This window comes from Somniosus microcephalus, unplaced genomic scaffold (genome assembly GCF_052327205.1).
Source record: "Somniosus microcephalus isolate GS21.2 unplaced genomic scaffold, FLI_Smic_1.0 unresolved_chr1, whole genome shotgun sequence".
NCBI lineage: Eukaryota > Metazoa > Chordata > Chondrichthyes > Squaliformes > Somniosidae > Somniosus > Somniosus microcephalus.
Genome location: NW_028225179.1, coordinates 38,284,004 through 38,311,856, shown reverse-complemented (window position 1 = coordinate 38,311,856; position 27,853 = coordinate 38,284,004). Strand labels below are relative to the sequence as shown.

The window sequence follows — 27,853 nt, the reverse complement described above, 5'->3', positions numbered from 1 at the left end:
GGGAGCTGGAGGAGCTGGGGGGCCTGGCGAGTATCCAGGCCCGGCTCCCAGACTGGAGAGTCAGCGATGACACGGTGCTCCACCTGGCCACGGCCGAGGCCCTCAACTCAGGTAGGCGAGGCCACCCCCGATTGAATAGCAAGGCTGGATTGGGGAGTCGAAAAAAAACCTGAAGGTCTCTGCGCCGCCCTGAGATCCATTTACCTACACCCGCTCCCGCCCCACACAAACCTGCCATTGCGGCGGCCAATTTGCACAGAGCAGCATCCCACGTTCCTCCATGAGATGCATCACTCGCGACTGTGATAGTTCTCCTCTGGGAGTGTTTCATGGGACAGTGTAGAGGGAGCTTTACTCTGTTTCTAACCCGTGCTGTACCTGCCCTGGGAGTGTTTGATGGGACAGTGTAGAGGGAGCTTTACTCTGTATCTAACCCATGCTGTACCTGCCCTGGGAGTGTTTGATGGGACAGTGTAGAGGGAGCTTTACTCTGTATCTAACCCGTGCTGTACCTGCCCTGGGAGTGTTTGATGGGACAGTGTAGAGGGAGCTTTACTCTGTATCTAACCCGTGCTGTACCTGCCCTGGGAGTGTTTGATGGGACAGTGTAGAGGGAGCTTTACTCTGTATCTAACCCGTGCTGTACCTGCCCTGGGAATATTTGATGGGACAGTGTAGAGGTAGCTTTACTCTGTATCTAACCCGTGCTGTACCTGCCCTGGGAGTGTTTGATGGGACAGTGTAGAGGGAGCTTTACTCTGTATCTAACCCCGTGCTGTACCTGCCCTGGGAGTGTTTGATGGGACAGTGTAGAGGGAGCTTTACTCTGTATCTAACCCGTGCTGTACCTGCCCTGGGAGTGTTTGATGGGACAGTGTAGAGGGAGCTTTACTCTGTATCAAACCTGTGCTGTACCTGCCCTGGGAGTGTTTGATGGGGACAGTGTAGAGGGAGCTTTACTCTGTATCTAACCTGTGCTGTACCTGCCCTGGGAGTGTTTGATGGGGACAGTGTAGAGGGAGCTTTACTCTGTATCTAACCAGTGCTGTACCTGCCCTGGGAGTGTTTGATGGGACAGTGTAGAGGGAGCTTTACTCTGTATCTAACTCTGTGCTGTACCTGCCCTGGGAGTGTTTGATGGGACAGTGTAGAGGGAGCTTTACTCTGTATCTAACCCGTGCTGTACCTGCCCTGGGAGTGTCTGATGGGACAGTGTAGAGGGAGCTTTACTCTGTATCTAACCCATGCTGTACCTGCCCTGGGAGTGTTTGATGGGACAGTGTAGAGGGAGATTTACTCTGTATCTAACCCGTGCTGTACCTGCCCTGGGAGTGTTTGATGGGACAGTGCAGAGGGAGCTTTACTCTGTATCTAACCCGTGCTGTACCTGCCCTGGGAGTGTTTGAAAGGACAGTGTAGAGGGAGCTTTACTCTGTATCTAACCCGTGCTGTACCTGCCCTGGGAGTGTTTGATGGGACAGTGTAGAGGGAGCTTTACTCTGTATCTAACCTGTGCTGTACCTGTCCTGGGAGTGTTTGATGGGACAGTGTAGAGGGAGCTTTACTCTGTATCTAACCCGTGCTGTACCTGCCCTGGGAGTGTTTGATGGGGACAGTGTAGAGGGAGCTTTACTCTGTATCAAACCCGTGCTGTACCTGCCCTGGGAGTGTTTGATGGGGACAGTGTAGAGGGAGCTTTACTCTGTATCTAACCCATGCTGTACCTGCCCTGGGAGTGTTTGATGGGACAGTGTAGAGGGAGCTTTACCCGGTGTTGTTGAAAGTCAGGGAATGAGCTAATTTCTGAAATTCTCTCACTGTGTGTCGACAGGGAAGGCGGGTGAGGAGCTGCTGCACGATCTCGCCTCACGTTACGTGGAAGCGATGAAGGACATGGACAAGAGGAAGCCTGGCCCTACAAGCATTCTGGGTAAGTTTGAAACGCAACTCTCCCCGGGGTACGGGTCCCCATGAGCACTGACTCTCCCGGGATACGGGTCCCCGCGGGCACCGGCTCTCCCCGGGGTACGGGTCCCCGCGGGCACCGACTCTCCCCGGGGTACGGGTCCCCATGGGCACCGGCTCTCCCCTGGGTACGGGTCCCCGCGGGCACCGACTCTCCCCGGGGTACGGCTCCCCACGGGCACCGACTCTCCCCGGGGTATGGGTCCCCACGGGCACAGATTCTCCCCGGGATACGGGTCCCCACGGGCACCGACTCTCCCTGGGGTACGGGTCCCCACGGGCACCGACTCTCCCCGGGGTACGGGTTACCACGGGCAACGACTCTCCCCAGGATACGGGTCCCCATGGGCACCGACTCTCCCCGGGGTACGGGTCCCCACGGGCACCGACTCTCTCCAGGGTACGGGTCCCCGTGGGCGCCGACTCTCCCCGGGGTACGGGTCCCCACGGGCACCGACTCTCCCCGGGGTACGGGTCCCCGTGGGCGCCGACTCTCCCCGGGGTACGGGTCCGCATGGGCACCGACTCTCCCCGGGGTACAGCGAGATTTACCGGGTGTTATTTTGCAGGAACGTCGCAGCTAAGACCAGGCGAAGCGAACGGTTATCGGATTCCCTTCAATCCAAAAGCACTGGGATGTGGGGCAGCGATGAGATCGATGTGCATTGGACTCAGGTCAGTGAGTGTGACTGGGTGTGTCAGTGTGACCGGGTGTGACAGTGTGACCGGGTGTGTCGGTGTGACCGGGTGTGTCGGTGTGACCGGGTGTGTCGGTGTGACCGGGTGTGTCATTGTGACTGAGTGTGTCGGTGTGACTGGGTGTGTCAGTGTGACTGGATGTGTCAGTGTGACCGGGTGTGACAGTGTGACCGGGTGTGACGGTGTGACCGGGTATGTCGGTGTGACCGGGTGTGTCAGTGTGACCGGGTGTGACAGTGTGACCGGGTGTGACCGGGTGTGACAGTGTGACCGGGTGTGTCGGTGTGACCGGGTGTGTCAGTGTGACTGGGTGTGTCGGTGTGACCGGGTGTGTCGGTATGACCGGGTGTGTCAGTGTGACCGGGTGTGTCAGTGTGACCAGGTGTGTCAGTGTGACTGGGTGTGACAGTGTGACTGGGTGGGTCAGTGTGACTGGATGTGACAGTGTGACCGGGTGTGTCAGTGTGACTGGGTGTGACAGTGTGACCGGGTGTGACAGTGTGACCGGGTGTGTCAGTGTGACTGGGTGTGACAGTGTGACCGGGTGTGTCAGTGTGACTGGGTGTGACAGTGTGACCGGGTGTGTCAGTGTGACCGGGTGTGTCAGTGTGACCGGGTGTGTCAGTGTGACTGGGTGTGACACTGTGACCGGGTGTGTCAGTGTGACCGGGTGTGTCGGTGTGACTGGGTGTGTCAGTGTGACTGGGTGTGTCAGTGTGACTGGGTGTGTCAGTGTGACCGGGTGTGTCAGTGTGACCGGGTGTGTCAGTGTGACCGGGTGTGTCAGTGTGACCGGGTGTGTCAGTGTGACTGGGTGTGACTGGGTGTGACTGGGAGTGTCAGTGTGACTGGGTGTGTCAGTGTGACTGGGTGTGACAGTGTGACCGGGTATGACAGTGTGACTGGGTGTGTCAGCGTGACTGGGTGTGACAGTGTGACTGGGTGTGTCAGTGTGACCGGGTGTGTCAGTGTGACCGGGTGTGACAGTGTGACCGGGTGTGACAGTGTGACTGGGTGTGTCAGTGTCACCGGGTGTGACAGTGTGACCGGGTGTGTCAGTGTGACCGGGTGTGACAGTGTGACCAGGTGTGTCAGTGTGACTGGGTGTGTCAGTGTGACTGAGTGTGACTGGGTGTGTCAGTGTGACTGGGTGTGACAGTATGACCGGGTGTGACAGTGTGACCGGGTGTGACAGTGTGACCGGGTGTGACAGTGTGACCGGGTGTGACAGTGTGACCGTGTGTGTCAGTGTGACCGGGTGTGACAGTGTGACCGGGTGTGACAGTGTGACTGGGTGTGTCAGTGTGACTGGGTGTATCAGTGTGACTGGGTGTGACAGTATGACCGGGTGTGACAGTGTGACCGGGTGTCACAGTGTGACCGGGTGTGACAGTGTGACCGGGTGTGACAGTGTGACCGGGTGTGTCAGTGTGACCGGGTGTGACAGTGTGACTGGGTGTGTCAGTGTGACTGGGTGTATCAGTGTGACTGGCTGTGACAGTATGACCGGGTGTGACAGTATGACCGGGTGTGACAGTGTGACCGGGTGTGACAGTGTGACCGGGTGTGACAGTGTGACCGGGTGTGACAGTGTGACCGGGTGTGTCAGTGTGACCGGGTGTGTCAGTGTGATCGGGTGTGTCAGTGTGACTGGGTGTGACAGTGTGACCGGGTGTGACAGTGTGACCGGGTGTGTCAGTGTGACTGGGTGTGTCAGTGTGACGGGGTGTGTCAGTGTGACCGGGTGTGACAGTGTGACTGGGTGTGTCAGTGTGACCGGGTGTGTCAGTGTGATCGGGTGTGTCAGTGTGACTGGGTGTGACAGTGTGACCGGGTGTGACAGTGTGACCGGGTGTGTCAGTGTGACTGGGTGTGTCAGTGTGACCGGGTGTGTCAGTGTGACCGGGTGTGTCAGTGTGACCGGGTGTGTCAGTGTGACCGGGTGTGAAAGTGTGACCAGGTGTGTCAGTGTGACCGGGTGTGTCAGTGTGACTGGGTGTGACAGTATGACTGGGTGTGTCAGTGTGACCGGGTGTGACAGTGTGACCGGGTGTGTCAGTGTGACTGGGTGTGTCAGTGTGACAGGGTGTGACACTGTGACTGGGTGTGTCAGTGTGACTGGGTGTATCAGTGTGACCAGGTGTGTCAGTGTGACCGGATGTGACAGTGTGACTGGGTGTGACAGTGTGACTGGGTGTGTCAGTGTGACTGGGTGTGATAGTTTGACTGGGTGTGTCAGTGTGACTGGGTGTGTCAGTGTGACCGGTTGTGTCAGTGTGACCGGGTGTGTCACTGTGACTGGGTGTGTCAGTGTGACTGGGTGTGACAATGTGACCGAGTGTGACTGGGTGTGTCAGTGTGACTGGGTGTGTCAGTGTGACTGGGTGTGTCAGTGTGAATGGGTGTGACAGTGTGACCGGGTGTGACAGTGTGACCGGGTGTGACAGTTTGACTGGGTGTGTCATTGTGACCGGGTGTGTCGGTGTGACCGGATGTGTCAGTGTGACCGGGTGTGTCAGTGTGACCGGGAGTGTCGGTGTGACCGGGTGTGTCGGTGTGACCGGGTGTGTCTGTGTGACCGGGTGCGTCAGTGTGACCGGGTGTGTCATTGTGACTGGGTGTGTCAGTGTGACTGGGTGTGTCAGTGTGACCGGGTGTGTCAGTGTGACTGGGTGTGTCGGTGTGACTGGGTGAGTCAGTGTGACCGGGTGTGTCAGTGTGACCGGGTGTGTCATTGTGACCGGGTGTGTCAGTGTGACCGGGTGTGTCAGTGTCACCGGGTGTGTCAGTGTGACTGGGTGTGACGGTGTGACTGGGTGTGTCGGTGTGACTGGGTGTGTCGGTGTGACTGGGTGTGTCAGTGTGACTGGGTGTGTCAGTGTGACTGGGTGTGACAGTGTGACCGGGTGTGACAGTGTGACCGGATGTGTCAGTGTGACCGGGTGTGACAGTGTGATCGGGTGTGACAGTGTGATCGGGTGTGACAGTGTGACTGGGTGTGTCATTGTGACTGGGTGTGTCAGTGTGACCGGGTGTGTCGGTGTGACCGGGTGTGTCGGTGTGACTGGGTGTGTCGGTGTGACTGGGTGTGTTGGTGTGACTGGGTGTGTCAGTGTGACGGGGTGTGACAGTGTGACGGGGTGTGACAGTGTGACGGGGTGTGACAGTGTGACTGGGTGTGTCATTGTGACTGGGTGTGTCAGTGTGACCGGGTGTGTCAGTGTCACTGGGTGTGACAGTGTGACTGGGTGTGTCATTGTGACTGGGTGTGTCAGTGTGACCGGGTGTGTCAGTGTGACCGGGTGTGACAGTGTGATCGGGTGTGACAGTGTGACCGGGTGTATCGGTGTGACCGGGTGTATCGGTGTGACCGGGTGTGTCAGTGTGACCGGGTGTGTCAGTGTGACTGGGTGTGACGGTGTGACTGGGTGTGCCGGTGTGACTGGGTGTGTCAGTGTGACGGGGTGTGACTGTGTGACCGGGTGTGACTGTGTGACCGGGTGTGACAGTGTGACTGGGTGTGTCAGTGTGACCGGGTGTGTCAGTGTGACCGGGTGTGTCAGTGTGACCGGGTCTGTCAGTGTGACTGGGTGTGACGGTGTGACTGGGTGTGTCGGTGTGACTGGGTGTGTCAGTGTGACGGGGTGTGACAGTGTGACCGGGTGTGACAGTGTGACTTGGTGTGTCATTGTGACTGGGTGTGTCAGTGTGACCGGGTGTGTCAGTGTGACTGGATGTGTCAGTGTGACTGGATGTGTCAGTGTGACCGGGTGTGACAGTGTGATCGGGTGTGACAGTGTGACCGGGAGTGTCAGTGTGGCCGGGTGTGTCGGTGTGACTGGATGTGTCAGTGTGACCGGGTGTGACAGTGTGACTGGGTGTGACAGTGTGACTGGGTGTGACAGTGTGACTGGGTGTGTCATTGTGACTGGGTGTGTCAGTGTGACCGGGTGTGTCGGTGTGACTGGATGTGTCAGTGTGACCGGGTGTGACAGTGTGATCGGGTGTGACAGTGTGATCGGGTGTGACAGTGTGACTGGGTGTGTCAGTGTGACCGGGTGTGTCAGTGTGACTGGGTGTGTCAGTGTGACCGGGTGTGTCAGTGTGACTGGGTGTGACAGTGTGACCGGATGTGTCAGTGTGACTGGGTGTGTCAGTGTGATTGGGTGTGACATTGTGACTGGGTGTGTCAGTGTGACTGGGTGTGACAGTGTGACTGGGTGTGTCAGTGTGACTGGGTGTGACAGTGTGACTGGGTGTGTCAGTGTGACCGGGTGTGACAGTGTGACTGGGTGTGTCAGTGTGACCGGGTGTGTCAGTGTGACCGGGTGTGACAGTGTGACTGGGTGTGTCAGTGTGACTGGGTGTGTCAGTGTGACCGGGTGTGTCAGTGTGACCGGGTGTGACCGGGTGTGTCAGTGTGACCGGGTGTGTCAGTGTGACCGGGTGTGTCAGTGTGACCGGGTATGTCAGTGTGACTGGGTGTGTCAGTGTGACCGGGTGTGACAGTGTGACTGGGTGTGACAATGTGACCGAGTGTGACTGGGTGTGTCAGTGTGACTGGGTGTGTCAGTGTGACCGGGTGAGTCAGTGTGACTGGGTGTGTCAGTGTGACCAGGTGTGACAGTGTGACCGGGTGTGTCATTGTTACTGGGTGTGTCATTGTGACTGGGTGTGTCATTGTGACTGGGTGTGACAGTGTGACTGGGTGTGTCGGTGTGACCGGGTGTGTCAGTGTGACCGGGTGTGTCAGTGTGATTGGGTGTGTCAGTGTGATTGGGTGTGTCAGTGTGACCGGGTGTGACAGTGTGACCGGGCGTGTCAGCGTGACGGGGTGTGACAGCGTGACCGGGTGTGTCAGTGTGACTGGGTGTGACAGTGTGACTGGGTGTGACAGTGTGACTGGGTGTGACAGTTTGACTGGGTGTGTCATTGTGACCGGGTGTGTCGGTGTGACCGGATGTGTCAGTGTGACCGGGTGTGTCAGTGTGACCGGGAGTGTCGGTGTGACCGGGTGTGTCGGTGTGACCGGGTGCGTCTGTGTGACCGGGTGCGTCAGTGTGACCGGGTGTGTCATTGTGACTGGGTGTGTCAGTGTGACTGGGTGTGTCAGTGTGACCGGGTGTGTCAGTGTGACTGGGTGTGTCGGTGTGACCGGGTGAGTCAGTGTGACCGGGTGTGTCAGTGTGACCGGGTGTGTCATTGTGACCGGGTGTGTCAGTGTGACCGGGTGTGTCAGTGTGACTGGGTGTGACGGTGTGACTGGGTGTGTCGGTGTGACTGGGTGTGTCAGTGTGACTGGGTGTGTCAGTGTGACTGGGTGTGACAGTGTGACCGGGTGTGACAGTGTGACCGGATGTGTCAGTGTGACCGGGTGTGACAGTGTGATCGGGTGTGACAGTGTGACCGGGTGTGTCGGTGTGACTGGGTGTGTCGGTGTGACTGGGTGTGTCGGTGTGACTGGGTGTGTCAGTGTGACGGGGTGTGACAGTGTGACGGGGTGTGACAGTGTGACGGGGTGTGACAGTGTGACTGGGTGTGTCATTGTGACTGGGTGTGTCATTGTGACTGGGTGTGTCAGTGTGACCGGGTGTGTCAGTGTGACCGGGTGTGACAGTGTGACCGGGTGTGACAGTGCGACTGCGTGTGTCAGTGTGACCGGGTGTGTCAGTGTGACCGGGTGTGTCAGTGTGACCGGGTCTCTCAGTGTGACTGGGTGTGACGGTGTGACTGGGTGTGTCGGTGTGACTGGGTGTGTCAGTGTGACGGGGTGTGACAGTGTGACCGGGTGTGACAGTGTGACTTGGTGTGTCATTGTGACTGGGTGTGTCAGTGTGACCGGGTGTGTCAGTGTGACTGGATGTGTCAGTGTGACCGGGTGTGACAGTGTGATCGGGTGTGACAGTGTGACCGGGAGTGTCGGTGTGACCGGGTGTGTCGGTGTGACTGGATGTGTCAGTGTGACCGGGTGTGACAGTGTGACTGGGTGTGACAGTGTGACTGGGTGTGACAGTGTGACTGGGTGTGTCATTGTGACTGGGTGTGTCAGTGTGACCGGGTGTGTCGGTGTGACTGGATGTGTCAGTGTGACCGGGTGTGACAGTGTGATCGGGTGTGACAGTGTGATCGGGTGTGACAGTGTGACTGGGTGTGTCAGTGTGACCGGGTGTGTCAGTGTGACTGGGTGTGTCAGTGTGACCGGGTGTGTCAGTGTGACTGGGTGTGACAGTGTGACCGGATGTGTCAGTGTGACTGGGTGTGTCAGTGTGATTGGGTGTGACATTGTGACTGGGTGTGTCAGTGTGACTGGGTGTGACAGTGTGACTGGGTGTGTCAGTGTGACTGGGTGTGACAGTGTGACTGGGTGTGTCAGTGTGACCGGGTGTGACAGTGTGACTGGGTGTGTCAGTGTGACCGGGTGTGTCAGTGTGACCGGGTGTGACAGTGTGACTGGGTGTGTCAGTGTGACTGGGTGTGTCAGTGTGACCGGGTGTGTCAGTGTGACCGGGTGTGACCGGGTGTGTCAGTGTGACCGGGTGTGTCAGTGTGACCGGGTGTGTCAGTGTGACCGGGTATGTCAGTGTGACTGGGTGTGACAATGTGACCGAGTGTGACTGGGTGTGTCAGTGTGACTGGGTGTGTCAGTGTGACCGGGTGAGTCAGTGTGACTGGGTGTGTCAGTGTGACCAGGTGTGACAGTGTGACCGGGTGTGTCATTGTTACTGGGTGTGTCATTGTGACTGGGTGTGTCATTGTGACTGGGTGTGACAGTGTGACTGGGTGTGTCGGTGTGACCGGGTGTGTCAGTGTGACCGGGTGTGTCAGTGTGATTGGGTGTGTCAGTGTGATTGGGTGTGTCAGTGTGACCGGGTGTGACAGTGTGACCGGGCGTGTCAGCGTGACGGGGTGTGACAGCGTGACCGGGTGTGTCAGTGTGACTGGGTGTGACAGTGTGACTGGGTGTGACAGTGTGACTGGGTGTGTCAGTGTGACTGGGTGTGACAGTGTGACCGGGTGTGACAGTGTGACCTGGTGTGACAGTGTGACCGGATGTGTCAGTGTGACTGGGTGTGTCAGTGTGACGGGGTGTGACAGTGTGACCTGGTGTGACAGTGTGACTGGGTGTGTCAGTGTGACTGTGTGTGTCAGTGTGACCGGGTGTGTCAGTGTGACCGGGTGTGACAGTGTGACCGGGTGTGTCAGTGTGACTGGGTGTGACAGTGTGACCGGGTGTGTCAGTGTGACCGGGTGTGTCAGTGTGACCGGGTGTGTCTGTGTGACCGGGCGTGTCAGTGTGACCGGGTGTGTCAGTGTGACTGGGTGTGTCGGTGTGACTGGGTGTGTCGGTGTGACTGGGTGTGTCGGTGTGACCGGGTGTGTCAGTGTGATTGGGTGTGTCAGTGTGACCGGGTGTGTCAGTGTGATCGGGTGTGACAGTGTGACCGGGTGTGTCGGTGTGACCGGGTGTGTCAGTGTGACCGGGTGTGTCAGTGTGACTGGGTGTGTCGGTGTGACTGGGTGTGTCAGTGTGACGGGGTGTGACAGTGTGACTGGGTGTGTCAGTGTGACCGGGTGTGTCAGTGTGACCGGGTGTGTCAGTGTGACCGGGTGTGTCAGTGTGACCGGGTGTGTCAGTGTGACTGGGTGTGACGGTGTGACTGGGTGTGTCAGTGTGACGGGGTGTGACAGTGTGACCGGATGTGACAGTGTGATCGGGAGTGACAGTGTGACCGGGAGTGTCGGTGTGACCGGGTGTGTCGGTGTGACCGGGTGTGTCATTGTGACCGGGTGTGTCAGTGTGACCGGGTGTGACGGTGTGACTGGGTGTGTCGGTGTGACTGGGTGTGTCAGTGTGACCGGGTGTGACAGTGTGACCGGGTGTGACAGTGTGACTGGGTGTGTCATTGTGACTGGGTGTGTCAGTGTGACCGGGTGTGTCGGTGTGCCTGGATGTGTCAGTGTGACCGGGTGTGACAGTGTGATCGGGTGTGACAGTGTGATCGGGTGTGACCGTGTGACTGGGTGTGTCAGTGTGACCGGGTGTGTCAGTGTGACTGGGTGTGTCAGTGTGACCGGGTGTGTCAGTGTGACTGGGTGTGACAGTGTGACCGGATGTGTCAGTGTGACTGGGTGTGTCAGTGTGATTGGGTGTGACAGTGTGACCGGATGTGTCAGTGTGACTGGGTGTGTCAGTGTGATTGGGTGTGACATTGTGACTGGGTGTGTCAGTGTGACTGGGTGTGACAGTGTGACTGGGTGTGTCAGTGTGACTGGGTGTGACAGTGTGACTGGGTGTGTCAGTGTGACCGGGTGTGACAGTGTGACTGGGTGTGTCAGTGTGACCGGGTGTGTCAGTGTGACCGGGTGTGACAGTGTGACTGGGTGTGTCAGTGTGACCGGGTGTGTCAGTGTGACCGGGTGTGTCAGTGTGACCGGGTGTGACCGGGTGTGTCAGTGTGACCGGGTGTGTCAGTGTGATCTGGTGTGTCAGTGTGCCCGGGTATGTCAGTGTGACTGGGTGTGTCAGTGTGACCGCGTGTGTCAGTGTGACTGGGTGTGACAATGTGACCGAGTGTGACTGGGTGTGTCAGTGTGACTGGGTGTGTCAGTGTGACCGGGTGAGTCAGTGTGACTGGGTGTGTCAGTGTGACCAGGTGTGACAGTGTGACCGGGTGTGTCATTGTTACTGGGTGTGTCATTGTGACTGGGTGTGTCATTGTGACTGGGTGTGACAGTGTGACTGGGTGTGTCGGTGTGACCGGGTGTGTCAGTGTGACCGGGTGTGTCAGTGTGATTGGGTGTGTCTGTGTGATTGGGTGTGTCAGTGTGACCGGGTGTGACAGTGTGACCGGGCGTGTCAGCGTGACGGGGTGTGACAGCGTGACCGGGTGTGTCAGTGTGACTGGGTGTGACAGTGTGACTGGGTGTGACAGTGTGACTGGGTGTGTCAGTGTGACTGGGTGTGACAGTGTGACCGGGTGTGACAGTGTGACCGGGTGTGACAGTGTGACCTGGTGTGACAGTGTGACCGGATGTGTCAGTGTGACTGGGTGTGTCAGTGTGACGGGGTGTGACAGTGTGACCGGGTGTGACAGTGTGACTGGGTGTGTCAGTGTGACTGTGTGTGTCAGTGTGACCGGGTGTGTCAGTGTGACCGGGTGTGACAGTGTGACCGGGTGTGTCAGTGTGACTGGGTGTGTCAGTGTGACTGGGTGTGACAGTGTGACCGGGTGTGTCAGTGTGACCGGGTGTGTCAGTGTGACCGGGTGTGTCTGTGTGACCGGGCGTGTCAGTGTGACCGGGTGTGTCAGTGTGACTGGGTGTGTCGGTGTGACTGGGTGTGTCGGTGTGACTGGGTGTGTCGGTGTGACCGGGTGTGTCAGTGTGATTGGGTGTGTCAGTGTGACCGGGTGTGTCAGTGTGATCGGGTGTGACAGTGTGACCGGGTGTGTCAGTGTGACCGGGTGTGTCAGTGTGACTGGGTGTGACGGTGTGACTGGGTGTGTCGGTGTGACTGGGTGTGTCAGTGTGACGGGGTGTGACAGTGTGACCGGGTGTGACAGTGTGACTGGGTGTGTCAGTGTGACCGGGTGTGTCAGTGTGACCGGGTGTGTCAGTGTGACTGGGTGTGACGGTGTGACTGGGTGTGTCAGTGTGACGGGGTGTGACAGTGTGACCGGGTGTGTCAGTGTGACTGGGTGTATCAGTGTGACCAGGTGTGTCAGTGTGACCGGATGTGACAGTGTGACTGGGTGTGACAGTATGACCGGGTGTGACAGTGTGACCGGGTGTCACAGTGTGACCGGGTGTGACAGTGTGACCGGGTGTGACAGTGTGACCGGGTGTGTCAGTGTGACCGGGTGTGACAGTGTGACTGGGTGTGTCAGTGTGACTGGGTGTATCAGTGTGACTGGCTGTGACAGTATGACCGGGTGTGACAGTGTGACCGGGTGTGACAGTGTGACCGGGTGTGACAGTGTGACCGGGTGTGACAGTGTGACCGGGTGTGACAGTGTGACCGGGTGTGTCAGTGTGACCGGGTGTGTCAGTGTGATCGGGTGTGTCAGTGTGACTGGTTGTGACAGTGTGACCGGGTGTGACAGTGTGACCGGGTGTGTCAGTGTGACTGGGTGTGTCAGTGTGACGGGGTGTGTCAGTGTGACCGGGTGTGACAGTGTGACTGGGTGTGTCAGTGTGACCGGGTGTGTCAGTGTGATCGGGTGTGTCAGTGTGACCGGGTGTGACAGTGTGACCGGGTGTGTCAGTGTGACTGGGTGTGTCAGTGTGACCGGGTGTGTCAGTGTGACCGGGTGTGTCAGTGTGACCGGGTGTGTCAGTGTGACCGGGTGTGAAAGTGTGACCAGGTGTGTCAGTGTGACTGGGTGTGTCAGTGTGACTGGGTGTGACAGTATGACTGGGTGTGTCAGTGTGACCGGGTGTGACAGTGTGACCGGGTGTGTCAGTGTGACTGGGTGTGTCAGTGTGACAGGGTGTGACACTGTGACTGGGTGTGTCAGTGTGACTGGGTGTATCAGTGTGACCAGGTGTGTCAGTGTGACCGGATGTGACAGTGTGACTGGGTGTGACAGTGTGACTGGGTGTGTCAGTGTGACTGGGTGTGATAGTTTGACTGGGTGTGTCAGTGTGACTGGGTGTGTCAGTGTGACCGGTTGTGTCAGTGTGACCGGGTGTGTCACTGTGACTGGGTGTGTCAGTGTGACTGGGTGTGACAATGTGACCGAGTGTGACTGGGTGTGTCAGTGTGACTGGGTGTGTCAGTGTGACTGGGTGTGTCAGTGTGAATGGGTGTGACAGTGTGACCGGGTGTGACAGTGTGACCGGGTGTGACAGTTTGACTGGGTGTGTCATTGTGACCGGGTGTGTCGGTGTGACCGGATGTGTCAGTGTGACCGGGTGTGTCAGTGTGACCGGGAGTGTCGGTGTGACCGGGTGTGTCGGTGTGACCGGGTGTGTCTGTGTGACCGGGTGCGTCAGTGTGACCGGGTGTGTCATTGTGACTGGGTGTGTCAGTGTGACTGGGTGTGTCAGTGTGACCGGGTGTGTCAGTGTGACTGGGTGTGTCGGTGTGACTGGGTGAGTCAGTGTGACCGGGTGTGTCAGTGTGACCGGGTGTGTCATTGTGACCGGGTGTGTCAGTGTGACCGGGTGTGTCAGTGTCACCGGGTGTGTCAGTGTGACTGGGTGTGACGGTGTGACTGGGTGTGTCGGTGTGACTGGGTGTGTCAGTGTGACTGGGTGTGTCAGTGTGACTGGGTGTGACAGTGTGACCGGGTGTGACAGTGTGACCGGATGTGTCAGTGTGACCGGGTGTGACAGTGTGATCGGGTGTGACAGTGTGATCGGGTGTGACAGTGTGACTGGGTGTGTCATTGTGACTGGGTGTGTCAGTGTGACCGGGTGTGTCGGTGTGACCGGGTGTGTCGGTGTGACTGGGTGTGTCGGTGTGACTGGGTGTGTTGGTGTGACTGGGTGTGTCAGTGTGACGGGGTGTGACAGTGTGACGGGGTGTGACAGTGTGACGGGGTGTGACAGTGTGACTGGGTGTGTCATTGTGACTGGGTGTGTCAGTGTGACCGGGTGTGTCAGTGTCACTGGGTGTGACAGTGTGACTGGGTGTGTCATTGTGACTGGGTGTGTCAGTGTGACCGGGTGTGTCAGTGTGACCGGGTGTGACAGTGTGATCGGGTGTGACAGTGTGACCGGGTGTATCGGTGTGACCGGGTGTATCGGTGTGACCGGGTGTGTCAGTGTGACCGGGTGTGTCAGTGTGACTGGGTGTGACGGTGTGACTGGGTGTGCCGGTGTGACTGGGTGTGTCAGTGTGACGGGGTGTGACTGTGTGACCGGGTGTGACTGTGTGACCGGGTGTGACAGTGTGACTGGGTGTGTCAGTGTGACCGGGTGTGTCAGTGTGACCGGGTGTGTCAGTGTGACCGGGTCTGTCAGTGTGACTGGGTGTGACGGTGTGACTGGGTGTGTCGGTGTGACTGGGTGTGTCAGTGTGACGGGGTGTGACAGTGTGACCGGGTGTGACAGTGTGACTTGGTGTGTCATTGTGACTGGGTGTGTCAGTGTGACCGGGTGTGTCAGTGTGACTGGATGTGTCAGTGTGACTGGATGTGTCAGTGTGACCGGGTGTGACAGTGTGATCGGGTGTGACAGTGTGACCGGGAGTGTCAGTGTGGCCGGGTGTGTCGGTGTGACTGGATGTGTCAGTGTGACCGGGTGTGACAGTGTGACTGGGTGTGACAGTGTGACTGGGTGTGACAGTGTGACTGGGTGTGTCATTGTGACTGGGTGTGTCAGTGTGACCGGGTGTGTCGGTGTGACTGGATGTGTCAGTGTGACCGGGTGTGACAGTGTGATCGGGTGTGACAGTGTGATCGGGTGTGACAGTGTGACTGGGTGTGTCAGTGTGACCGGGTGTGTCAGTGTGACTGGGTGTGTCAGTGTGACCGGGTGTGTCAGTGTGACTGGGTGTGACAGTGTGACCGGATGTGTCAGTGTGACTGGGTGTGTCAGTGTGATTGGGTGTGACATTGTGACTGGGTGTGTCAGTGTGACTGGGTGTGACAGTGTGACTGGGTGTGTCAGTGTGACTGGGTGTGACAGTGTGACTGGGTGTGTCAGTGTGACCGGGTGTGACAGTGTGACTGGGTGTGTCAGTGTGACCGGGTGTGTCAGTGTGACCGGGTGTGACAGTGTGACTGGGTGTGTCAGTGTGACTGGGTGTGTCAGTGTGACCGGGTGTGTCAGTGTGACCGGGTGTGACCGGGTGTGTCAGTGTGACCGGGTGTGTCAGTGTGACCGGGTGTGTCAGTGTGACCGGGTATGTCAGTGTGACTGGGTGTGTCAGTGTGACCGGGTGTGACAGTGTGACTGGGTGTGACAATGTGACCGAGTGTGACTGGGTGTGTCAGTGTGACTGGGTGTGTCAGTGTGACCGGGTGAGTCAGTGTGACTGGGTGTGTCAGTGTGACCAGGTGTGACAGTGTGACCGGGTGTGTCATTGTTACTGGGTGTGTCATTGTGACTGGGTGTGTCATTGTGACTGGGTGTGACAGTGTGACTGGGTGTGTCGGTGTGACCGGGTGTGTCAGTGTGACCGGGTGTGTCAGTGTGATTGGGTGTGTCAGTGTGATTGGGTGTGTCAGTGTGACCGGGTGTGACAGTGTGACCGGGCGTGTCAGCGTGACGGGGTGTGACAGCGTGACCGGGTGTGTCAGTGTGACTGGGTGTGACAGTGTGACTGGGTGTGACAGTGTGACTGGGTGTGACAGTTTGACTGGGTGTGTCATTGTGACCGGGTGTGTCGGTGTGACCGGATGTGTCAGTGTGACCGGGTGTGTCAGTGTGACCGGGAGTGTCGGTGTGACCGGGTGTGTCGGTGTGACCGGGTGCGTCTGTGTGACCGGGTGCGTCAGTGTGACCGGGTGTGTCATTGTGACTGGGTGTGTCAGTGTGACTGGGTGTGTCAGTGTGACCGGGTGTGTCAGTGTGACTGGGTGTGTCGGTGTGACCGGGTGAGTCAGTGTGACCGGGTGTGTCAGTGTGACCGGGTGTGTCATTGTGACCGGGTGTGTCAGTGTGACCGGGTGTGTCAGTGTGACTGGGTGTGACGGTGTGACTGGGTGTGTCGGTGTGACTGGGTGTGTCAGTGTGACTGGGTGTGTCAGTGTGACCGGGTGTGACAGTGTGACCGGGTGTGACAGTGTGACCGGATGTGTCAGTGTGACCGGGTGTGACAGTGTGATCGGGTGTGACAGTGTGATCGGGTGTGACAGTGTGACTGGGTGTGTCATTGTGACTGGGTGTGTCAGTGTGACCGGGTGTGTCAGTGTGACCGGGTGTGTCGGTGTGACTGGGTGTGTCGGTGTGACTGGGTGTGTCGGTGTGACTGGGTGTGTCAGTGTGACGGGGTGTGACAGTGTGACGGGGTGTGACAGTGTGACGGGGTGTGACAGTGTGACTGGGTGTGTCATTGTGACTGGGTGTGTCATTGTGACTGGGTGTGTCAGTGTGACCGGGTGTGTCAGTGTGACCGGGTGTGACAGTGTGACCGGGTGTGACAGTGCGACTGCGTGTGTCAGTGTGACCGGGTGTGTCAGTGTGACCGGGTGTGTCAGTGTGACCGGGTCTCTCAGTGTGACTGGGTGTGACGGTGTGACTGGGTGTGTCAGTGTGACGGGGTGTGACAGTGTGACCGGGTGTGACAGTGTGACTTGGTGTGTCATTGTGACTGGGTGTGTCAGTGTGACCGGGTGTGTCAGTGTGACTGGATGTGTCAGTGTGACCGGGTGTGACAGTGTGATCGGGTGTGACAGTGTGACCGGGAGTGTCGGTGTGACCGGGTGTGTCGGTGTGACTGGATGTGTCAGTGTGACCGGGTGTGACAGTGTGACTGGGTGTGACAGTGTGACTGGGTGTGACAGTGTGACTGGGTGTGTCATTGTGACTGGGTGTGTCAGTGTGACCGGGTGTGTCGGTGTGACTGGATGTGTCAGTGTGACCGGGTGTGACAGTGTGATCGGGTGTGACAGTGTGATCGGGTGTGACAGTGTGACTGGGTGTGTCAGTGTGACCGGGTGTGTCAGTGTGACTGGGTGTGTCAGTGTGACCGGGTGTGTCAGTGTGACTGGGTGTGACAGTGTGACCGGATGTGTCAGTGTGACTGGGTGTGTCAGTGTGATTGGGTGTGACATTGTGACTGGGTGTGTCAGTGTGACTGGGTGTGACAGTGTGACTGGGTGTGTCAGTGTGACTGGGTGTGACAGTGTGACTGGGTGTGTCAGTGTGACCGGGTGTGACAGTGTGACTGGGTGTGTCAGTGTGACCGGGTGTGTCAGTGTGACCGGGTGTGACAGTGTGACTGGGTGTGTCAGTGTGACTGGGTGTGTCAGTGTGACCGGGTGTGTCAGTGTGACCGGGTGTGACCGGGTGTGTCAGTGTGACCGGGTGTGTCAGTGTGACCGGGTGTGTCAGTGTGACCGGGTATGTCAGTGTGACTGGGTGTGACAATGTGACCGAGTGTGACTGGGTGTGTCAGTGTGACTGGGTGTGTCAGTGTGACCGGGTGAGTCAGTGTGACTGGGTGTGTCAGTGTGACCAGGTGTGACAGTGTGACCGGGTGTGTCATTGTTACTGGGTGTGTCATTGTGACTGGGTGTGTCATTGTGACTGGGTGTGACAGTGTGACTGGGTGTGTCGGTGTGACCGGGTGTGTCAGTGTGACCGGGTGTGTCAGTGTGATTGGGTGTGTCAGTGTGATTGGGTGTGTCAGTGTGACCGGGTGTGACAGTGTGACCGGGCGTGTCAGCGTGACGGGGTGTGACAGCGTGACCGGGTGTGTCAGTGTGACTGGGTGTGACAGTGTGACTGGGTGTGACAGTGTGACTGGGTGTGTCAGTGTGACTGGGTGTGACAGTGTGACCGGGTGTGACAGTGTGACCTGGTGTGACAGTGTGACCGGATGTGTCAGTGTGACTGGGTGTGTCAGTGTGACGGGGTGTGACAGTGTGACCTGGTGTGACAGTGTGACTGGGTGTGTCAGTGTGACTGTGTGTGTCAGTGTGACCGGGTGTGTCAGTGTGACCGGGTGTGACAGTGTGACCGGGTGTGTCAGTGTGACTGGGTGTGACAGTGTGACCGGGTGTGTCAGTGTGACCGGGTGTGTCAGTGTGACCGGGTGTGTCTGTGTGACCGGGCGTGTCAGTGTGACCGGGTGTGTCAGTGTGACTGGGTGTGTCGGTGTGACTGGGTGTGTCGGTGTGACTGGGTGTGTCGGTGTGACCGGGTGTGTCAGTGTGATTGGGTGTGTCAGTGTGACCGGGTGTGTCAGTGTGATCGGGTGTGACAGTGTGACCGGGTGTGTCGGTGTGACCGGGTGTGTCAGTGTGACCGGGTGTGTCAGTGTGACTGGGTGTGTCGGTGTGACTGGGTGTGTCAGTGTGACGGGGTGTGACAGTGTGACTGGGTGTGTCAGTGTGACCGGGTGTGTCAGTGTGACCGGGTGTGTCAGTGTGACCGGGTGTGTCAGTGTGACTGGGTGTGACGGTGTGACTGGGTGTGTCAGTGTGACGGGGTGTGACAGTGTGACCGGATGTGACAGTGTGATCGGGAGTGACAGTGTGACCGGGAGTGTCGGTGTGACCGGGTGTGTCGGTGTGACCGGGTGTGTCATTGTGACCGGGTGTGTCAGTGTGACCGGGTGTGACGGTGTGACTGGGTGTGTCGGTGTGACTGGGTGTGTCAGTGTGACCGGGTGTGACAGTGTGACCGGGTGTGACAGTGTGACTGGGTGTGTCATTGTGACTGGGTGTGTCAGTGTGACCGGGTGTGTCGGTGTGCCTGGATGTGTCAGTGTGACCGGGTGTGACAGTGTGATCGGGTGTGACAGTGTGATCGGGTGTGACCGTGTGACTGGGTGTGTCAGTGTGACCGGGTGTGTCAGTGTGACTGGGTGTGTCAGTGTGACCGGGTGTGTCAGTGTGACTGGGTGTGACAGTGTGACCGGATGTGTCAGTGTGACTGGGTGTGTCAGTGTGATTGGGTGTGACAGTGTGACCGGATGTGTCAGTGTGACTGGGTGTGTCAGTGTGATTGGGTGTGACATTGTGACTGGGTGTGTCAGTGTGACTGGGTGTGACAGTGTGACTGGGTGTGTCAGTGTGACTGGGTGTGACAGTGTGACTGGGTGTGTCAGTGTGACCGGGTGTGACAGTGTGACTGGGTGTGTCAGTGTGACCGGGTGTGTCAGTGTGACCGGGTGTGACAGTGTGACTGGGTGTGTCAGTGTGACCGGGTGTGTCAGTGTGACCGGGTGTGTCAGTGTGACCGGGTGTGACCGGGTGTGTCAGTGTGACCGGGTGTGTCAGTGTGATCTGGTGTGTCAGTGTGCCCGGGTATGTCAGTGTGACTGGGTGTGTCAGTGTGACCGGGTGTGTCAGTGTGACTGGGTGTGACAATGTGACCGAGTGTGACTGGGTGTGTCAGTGTGACTGGGTGTGTCAGTGTGACCGGGTGAGTCAGTGTGACTGGGTGTGTCAGTGTGACCAGGTGTGACAGTGTGACCGGGTGTGTCATTGTTACTGGGTGTGTCATTGTGACTGGGTGTGTCATTGTGACTGGGTGTGACAGTGTGACTGGGTGTGTCGGTGTGACCGGGTGTGTCAGTGTGACCGGGTGTGTCAGTGTGATTGGGTGTGTCTGTGTGATTGGGTGTGTCAGTGTGACCGGGTGTGACAGTGTGACCGGGCGTGTCAGCGTGACGGGGTGTGACAGCGTGACCGGGTGTGTCAGTGTGACTGGGTGTGACAGTGTGACTGGGTGTGACAGTGTGACTGGGTGTGTCAGTGTGACTGGGTGTGACAGTGTGACCGGGTGTGACAGTGTGACCGGGTGTGACAGTGTGACCTGGTGTGACAGTGTGACCGGATGTGTCAGTGTGACTGGGTGTGTCAGTGTGACGGGGTGTGACAGTGTGACCGGGTGTGACAGTGTGACTGGGTGTGTCAGTGTGACTGTGTGTGTCAGTGTGACCGGGTGTGTCAGTGTGACCGGGTGTGACAGTGTGACCGGGTGTGTCAGTGTGACTGGGTGTGTCAGTGTGACTGGGTGTGACAGTGTGACCGGGTGTGTCAGTGTGACCGGGTGTGTCAGTGTGACCGGGTGTGTCTGTGTGACCGGGCGTGTCAGTGTGACCGGGTGTGTCAGTGTGACTGGGTGTGTCGGTGTGACTGGGTGTGTCGGTGTGACTGGGTGTGTCGGTGTGACCGGGTGTGTCAGTGTGATTGGGTGTGTCAGTGTGACCGGGTGTGTCAGTGTGATCGGGTGTGACAGTGTGACCGGGTGTGTCAGTGTGACCGGGTGTGTCAGTGTGACTGGGTGTGACGGTGTGACTGGGTGTGTCGGTGTGACTGGGTGTGTCAGTGTGACGGGGTGTGACAGTGTGACCGGGTGTGACAGTGTGACTGGGTGTGTCAGTGTGACCGGGTGTGTCAGTGTGACCGGGTGTGTCAGTGTGACTGGGTGTGACGGTGTGACTGGGTGTGTCAGTGTGACGGGGTGTGACAGTGTGACCGGGTGTGACAGTGTGACTGGGTGTGTCATTGTGACTGGGTCTGTCAGTGTGACCGGGTGTGACAGTGTGATCGGGAGTGACAGTGTGACCGGGTGTGTCGGTGTGACCGGGTGTGTCATTGTGACCGGGTGTGTCAGTGTGACCGGGTGTGATGGTGTGACTGGGTGTGTCGGTGTGACTGGGTGTGTCAGTGTGACCGGGTGTGACAGTGTGACCGGGTGTGACAGTGTGACTGGGTGTGTCATTGTGACTGGGTGTGTCAGTGTGACCGGGTGTGTCGGTGTGCCTGGATGTGTCAGTGTGACCGGGTGTGACAGTGTGATCGGGTGTGACAGCGTGATCGGGTGTGACAGTGTGACTGGGTGTGTCAGTGTGACCGGGTGTGTCAGTGTGACTGGGTGTGTCAGTGTGACCGGGTGTGTCAGTGTGACTGGCTATGACAGTGTGACCGGATGTGTCAGTGTGACTGGGTGTGTCAGTGTGATTGGGTGTGACATTGTGACTGGGTGTGTCAGTGTGACTGGGTGTGACAGTGTGACTGGGTGTGTCAGTGTGACTGGGTGTGACAGTGTGACTGGGTGTGTCAGTGTGACCGGGTGTGTCAGTGTGACCGAGTGTGACAGTGTGACTGGGTGTGTCAGTGTGACCGGGTGTGTCAGTGTGACTGGGTGTGTCAGTGTGACTGGGTGTGTCAGTGTGACCGGGGGTGTCAGTGTGACCGGGTGTGACCGGGTGTGTCAGTGTGACTGGGTGTGTCAGTGTGACTGGGTGTGTCAGTGTGACTGGGTGTGTCAGTGTGACCGGGTGTGTCAGTGTGACTGGGTGTGACAATGTGACCGAGTGTGACTGGGTGTGTCAGTGTGACCGGGTGTGTCAGTGTGACCGGGTGTGTCAGTGTGACCAGGTGTGACAGTGTGACCGGGTGTGTCATTGTTACTGGGTGTGTCATTGTGACTGGGTGTGTCATTGTGACTGGGTGTGACAGTGTGACTGGGTGTGTCGGTGTGACCAGGTGTGTCAGTGTGACCGGGTGTGTCAGTGTGATTGGGTGTGTCAGTGTGATTGGGTGTGTCAGTGTGAGCGGGTGTGACAGTGTGACCGGGCGTGTCAGCGTGACGGGGTGTGACAGCGTGACCGGGTGTGTCAGTGTGACCGGGTGTGTCAGTGTGACTGGGTGTGACAGTGTGACCGGGTGTGTCAGTGTGACTGGGTGTGTCAGTGTGACCGGGTGTGACAGTGTGACCGGGTGTGACAGTGTGACTGGGTGTGTCAGTGTGACTGTGTGTGTCAGTGTGACCGGGTGTGTCAGTGTGACCGGGTGTGACAGTGTGACCGGGTGTGTCAGTGTGACTGGGTGTGACAGTGTGACCAGGTGTGTCAGTGTGACCGGGTGTGTCAGTGTGACCGGGTGTGTCTGTGTGACCGGGTGTGTCAGTGTGACCGGGTGTGTAAGTGTGACTGGGTGTGTCAGTGTGACTGGGTGTGTCGGTGTGACTGGGTGTGTCGGTGTGACCGGGGGTGTCAGTGTGATTGGGTGTGTCAGTGTGACCGCGTGTGTCAGTGTGATCGGGTGTGACAGTGTGACCGGGTGTGTCGGTGTGACCGGGTGTGTCAGTGTGACCGGGTGTGTCAGTGTGAATGGGTGTGACGGTGTGACTGGGTGTGTTGGTGTGACTGGGTATGTCAGTGTGACTGGGTGTGACAGTGTGACCGGGTGTGTCAGTGTGACCGGGTGTGTCAGTGTGACCGGGTGTGTCAGTGTGACCGGGTGTGTCAGTGTGACTGGGTGTGACGGTGTGACTGGGTGTGTCAGTGTGACGGGGTGTGACAGTGTGACCGGGTGTGACAGTGTGACTGGGTGTGTCATTGTGACTGGGTGTGTCAGTGTGACCGGGTGTGTCAGTGTGACTGGATGTGTCAGTGTGACCGGGTGTGACAGTGTGATCGGGTGTGACAGTGTGACCGGGAGTGTCGGTGTGACCGGGTGTGACGGTGTGACTGGATGTGTCGGTGTGACTGGGTGTGTCAGTGTGACCGGGTGTGACAGTGTGACCGGGTGTGACAGTGTGACTGGATGTGTCATTGTGACTGGGTGTGTCAGTGTGACCGGGTGTGTCGGTGTGCCTGGATGTGTCAGTGTGACCGGGTGTGACAGTGTGATCGGGTGTGACAGTGTGATCGGTTGTGACAGCGTGACTGGGTGTGTCAGTGTGACCGGGTGTGTCAGTGTGACTGGGTGTGTCAGTGTGACCGGGTGTGTCAATGTGACTGGGTGTGACAGTGTGACCGGATGTGTCAGTGTGACTGGGTGTGTCAGTGTGATTGGGTGTGACATTGTGACTGGGTGTGTCAGTGTGACTGGGTGTGACAGTGTGACTGGGTGTGTCAGTGTGACTGGGTGTGACAGTGTGACTGGGTGTGTCAGTGTGACCGGGTGTGTCAGTGTGACCGGGTGTGACAGTGTGACTGGGTGTGTCAGTGTGACCGGGTGTGTCAGTGTGACCGGGTGTGACAGTGTGACTGGGTGTGTCAGTGTGACCGGGTGTGTCAGTGTGACCGGGTGTGACCGGGTGTGTCAGTGTGACCGGGTGTGTCAGTGTGACCGGGTGTGTCAGTGTGACCGGGTGTGTCAGTGTGACTGGGTGTGTCAGTGTGACCGGGTGTGTCAGTGTGACTGGGTGTGACAATGTGACCGAGTGTGACTGGGTGTGTCAGTGTGACTGGGTGTGTCAGTGTGACTGGGTGTGTCAGTGTGACCGGGTGTGTCAGTGTGACTGGGTGTGTCAGTGTGACCAGGTGTGAAAGTGTGACCGGGTGTGTCATTGTTACTGGGTGTGTCATTGTGACTGGGTGTGTCATTGTGACTGGTTGTGAAAGTGTGACTGGGTGTGTCGGTGTGACCGGGTGTGTCAGTGTGACCGGGTGTGTCAGTGTGATTGGGTGTGTCAGTGTGATTGGGTGTGTCAGTGTGACCGGGTGTGACAGTGTGACCGGGCGTGTCAGCGTGACGGGGTGTGACAGCGTGACCGGGTGTGTCAGTGTGACTGGGTGTGACAGTGTGACTGGGTGTGACAGTGTGACTGGGTGTGTCAGTGTGACTGGGTGTGACAGTGTGACCGGGTGTGACAGTGTGACCGGGTGTGTCAGTGTGACCGGGTGTGACAGTGTGACCGGGTGTGACAGTGTGACTGGGTGTGTCAGTGTGACTGTGTGTGTCAGTGTGACCGGGTGTGTCAGTGTGACCGGGTGTGACAGTGTGACCGGGTGTGTCAGTGTGACTGGGTGTGTCAGTGTGACTGGGTGTGACAGTGTGACCGGGTGTGTCAGTGTGACCGGGTGTGTCAGTGTGACCGGGTGTGTCTGTGTGACCGTGTGTGTAAGTGTGACCGGGTGTGTACGTGTGACTGGGTGTGTCAGTGTGTCGGTGTGACTGGGTGTGTCGGTGGGACCGGGCATGTCAGTATGATTGGGTGTGTCAGTGTGACCGGGTGTGTCAGTGTGACTGGGTGTGACAGTGTGACTGGGTGTGTCAGTGTGACCGGGTGTGTCAGTGTGACCGGGCGTGACAGTGTGACTGGGTGTGTCTGTGTGACCGGGTGTGTCAGTGTGACCGGGTGTGTCAGTGTGACTGGGTGTGACAGTGTGACTGGGTGTGTCAGTGTGACCGGGTGTGTCAGTGTGACTGGGTGTGTATGTGTGACCGGGTGTGACAGTGTGACTGGGTGTGTCGGTGTGACAGGGTGTGTCGGTGTGACAGGGTGTGTCAGTGTGACTGAGTGTGACTGGGTGTGTCAGTGTGACCGGGTGTATCGGTGTGACCGGGTGTGACAGTGTGACCGGGTGTGTCAGTGTGACCGGGTGTGTCAGTGTGACCGGGTGTGTCAGTGTGACCGGGTGTGAGAGTGTGACCCGGTGTGTCGGTGTGACTCGGTGTGTCGGTGTGACGGGGTGTGACAGTGTGACCGGGTGTAACAGTGTGACTGGGTGTGTCATTGTGACTGGGTGTGTCATTGTGACTGGGTGTGTCATTGTGACTGGGTGTGTCAGTGTGACTGGGTGTGTCAGTGTGACTGGGTGTGTCAGTGTGACCGGGTGTGACAGTGTGATCGGGTGTGACAGTGTGATCGGGTGTGACAGTGTGACTGGGTGTGTCAGTGTTACCGGGTGTGTCAGTGTGACTGGGTGTGTCAGTGTGACCGGGTGTGTCAGTGTGACTGGGTGTGACAGTGTGATGGGTGTGTCAGTGTGACTGGCTGTGTCAGTGTGATTGGGTGTGACCTTGTGACTGGGTGTGACAGTGTGACGGGTGTGTCAGTGTGACTGGGTGTGTCAGTGTGACTGGGTGTGTCAGTGTGACCGGGTGTGTCAGTGTGACTGGGTGTGTCAGTGTGACCAGGTGTGACAGTGTGACCGGTTGTGTCATTGTGACTGGGTGTGTCATTGTGACTGGGTGTGTCATAGTGACTGGGTGTGACAGTGTGACCGGGTGTGTCGGTTTGACCGGGTGTGTCAGTGTGACTGGGTGTGTCAGTGTGACCGGGTGTGTCAGTGTGACCGGGTGTGACAGTGTGACCGGGTGTGTCAGTGTGATTGGGTGTGTCAGTGTGATTGGGTGTGTCAGTGTGACCGGGTGTGACAGTGTGACTGGGTGTGTCAGTGTGACCGGGTGTGTAAGTGTGACCGGGCGTGTCAGTGTGACTGGGTGTAACAGTGTGACTGGGTGTGTCAGTGTGACCGGGTGTGTCAGTGTGACTGGGTGTGTATGTGTGACTGGGTGTGTCGGTGTGACAGGGTGTGTCAGTGTGACTGGGTGTGACAGTGTGACCGGGTGTGTCAGTGTGACTGAGTGTGACTGGGTGACCGGGTGTGTCAGTGTGACTGGGTGTGTCAGTGTGACCGGGTGTGACAGTGTCACCGGGTGTGACAGTGTGACTGGGTGTGTCAGTGTGACTGGGTGTGTCAGTGTGACTGGGTGTGACACTGTGACTGGGTGTGTCAGTGTGACTGGCTGTATCAGTGTGACTGGGTGTATCAGTGTGACCGGGTGTGTCAGTGTGACCGGGTGTGACAGTGTGACTGAGTGTGTCGGTGTGACCGGGGGTGTCAGTGTGATTGGGTGTGTCAGTGTGACCGGGTGTGTCAGTGTGATCGGGTGTGACAGTGTGACCGGGTGTGTCGGTGTGCCCGGGTGTGTCAGTGTGACCGGGTGTGTCCGTGTGAATGGGTGTGACGGTGTGACCGGGTGTGTCAGTGTGACCGGGTGTGACAGTGTGACTGAGTGTGTCGGTGTGACCGGGGGTGTCAGTGTGATTGGGTGTGTCAGTGTGACCGGGTGTGTCAGTGTGATCGGGTGTGACAGTGTGACCGGGTGTGTCGGTGTGACCGGGTGTGTCAGTGTGACCGGGTGTGTCAGTGTGACCGGGTGTGTCAGTGTGACCGGGTCTCTCAGTGTGACTGGGTGTGACGGTGTGACTGGGTGTGTCGGTGTGACTGGGTGTGTCAGTGTGACGGGGTGTGACAGTGTGACCGGGTGTGACAGTGTGACTTGGTGTGTCATTGTGACTGGGTGTGTCAGTGTGACCGGGTGTGTCAGTGTGACTGGATGTGTCAGTGTGACCGGGTGTGACAGTGTGATCGGGTGTGACAGTGTGACCGGGAGTGTCGGTGTGACCGGGTGTGTCAGTGTGACTGGATGTGTCAGTGTGACCGGGTGTGACAGTGTGACTGGGTGTGACAGTGTGACTGGGTGTGACAGTGTGACTGGGTGTGTCATTGTGACTGGGTGTGTCAGTGTGACCGGGTGTGTCGGTGTGACTGGATGTGTCAGTGTGACCGGGTGTGATAGTGTGATCGGGTGTGACAGTGTGATCGGGTGTGACAGTGTGACTGGGTGTGTCAGTGTGACCGGGTGTGTCAGTGTGACTGGGTGTGTCAGTGTGACCGGGTGTGTCAGTGTGACTGGGTGTGACAGTGTGACCGGATGTGTCAGTGTGACTGGGTGTGTCAGTGTGATTGGGTGTGACATTGTGACTGGGTGTGTCAGTGTGACTGGGTGTGACAGTGTGACTGGGTGTGTCAGTGTGACTGGGTGTGACAGTGTGACTGGGTGTGTCAGTGTGACCGGGTGTGACAGTGTGACTGGGTGTGTCAGTGTGACCGGGTGTGTCAGTGTGACCGGGTGTGACAGTGTGACTGGGTGTGTCAGTGTGACTGGGTGTGTCAGTGTGACCGGGTGTGTCAGTGTGACCGGGTGTGACCGGGTGTGTCAGTGTGACCGGGTGTGTCAGTGTGACCGGGTGTGTCAGTGTGACCGGGTATGTCAGTGTGACTGGGTGTGACAATGTGACCGAGTGTGACTGGGTGTGTCAGTGTGACTGGGTGTGTCAGTGTGACCGGGTGAGTCAGTGTGACTGGGTGTGTCAGTGTGACCAGGTGTGACAGTGTGACCGGGTGTGTCATTGTTACTGGGTGTGTCATTGTGACTGGGTGTGTCATTGTGACTGGGTGTGACAGTGTGACTGGGTGTGTCGGTGTGACCGGGTGTGTCAGTGTGACCGGGTGTGTCAGTGTGTTTGGGTGTGTCAGTGTGATTGGGTGTGTCAGTGTGACCGGGTGTGACAGTGTGACCGGGCGTGTCAGCGTGACGGGGTGTGACAGCGTGACCGGGTGTGTCAGTGTGACTGGGTGTGACAGTGTGACTGGGTGTGACAGTGTGACTGGGTGTGTCAGTGTGACTGGGTGTGACAGTGTGACCGGGTGTGACAGTGTGACCGGGTGTGACAGTGTGACCTGGTGTGACAGTGTGACCGGATGTGTCAGTGTGACTGGGTGTGTCAGTGTGACGGGGTGTGACAGTGTGACCTGGTGTGACAGTGTGACTGGGTGTGTCAGTGTGACTGTGTGTGTCAGTGTGACCGGGTGTGTCAGTGTGACCGGGTGTGACAGTGTGACCGGGTGTGTCAGTGTGACTGGGTGTGTCAGTGTGACTGAGTGTGACAGTGTGACCGGGTGTGTCAGTGTGACCGGGTGTGTCAGTGTGACCGGGTGTGTCTGTGTGACCGGGCGTGTCAGTGTGACCGGGTGTGTCAG

At 58.0% G+C, this 27,853-nt stretch overlaps 1 protein-coding gene across 1 annotated transcript in view; it reads left to right on the top strand.

The window, feature by feature from the left end:
- The window catches only part of LOC147094646 (ADP-ribosylhydrolase ARH1-like), a 57,428-nt gene that overhangs the window by 1,348 nt on the left and 28,227 nt on the right, over positions 1-27,853 (top strand). The window contains exons 2-4 of the mRNA XM_085974241.1: positions 1-111; positions 1,832-1,930; positions 2,535-2,640. The exon at positions 1-111 is cut by the window's left edge and continues 110 nt beyond it. Coding sequence (XP_085830367.1) covers positions 1-111; positions 1,832-1,930; positions 2,535-2,640 — 316 coding nt within the window. The remainder of the gene's footprint in view (positions 112-1,831; positions 1,931-2,534; positions 2,641-27,853) is intronic.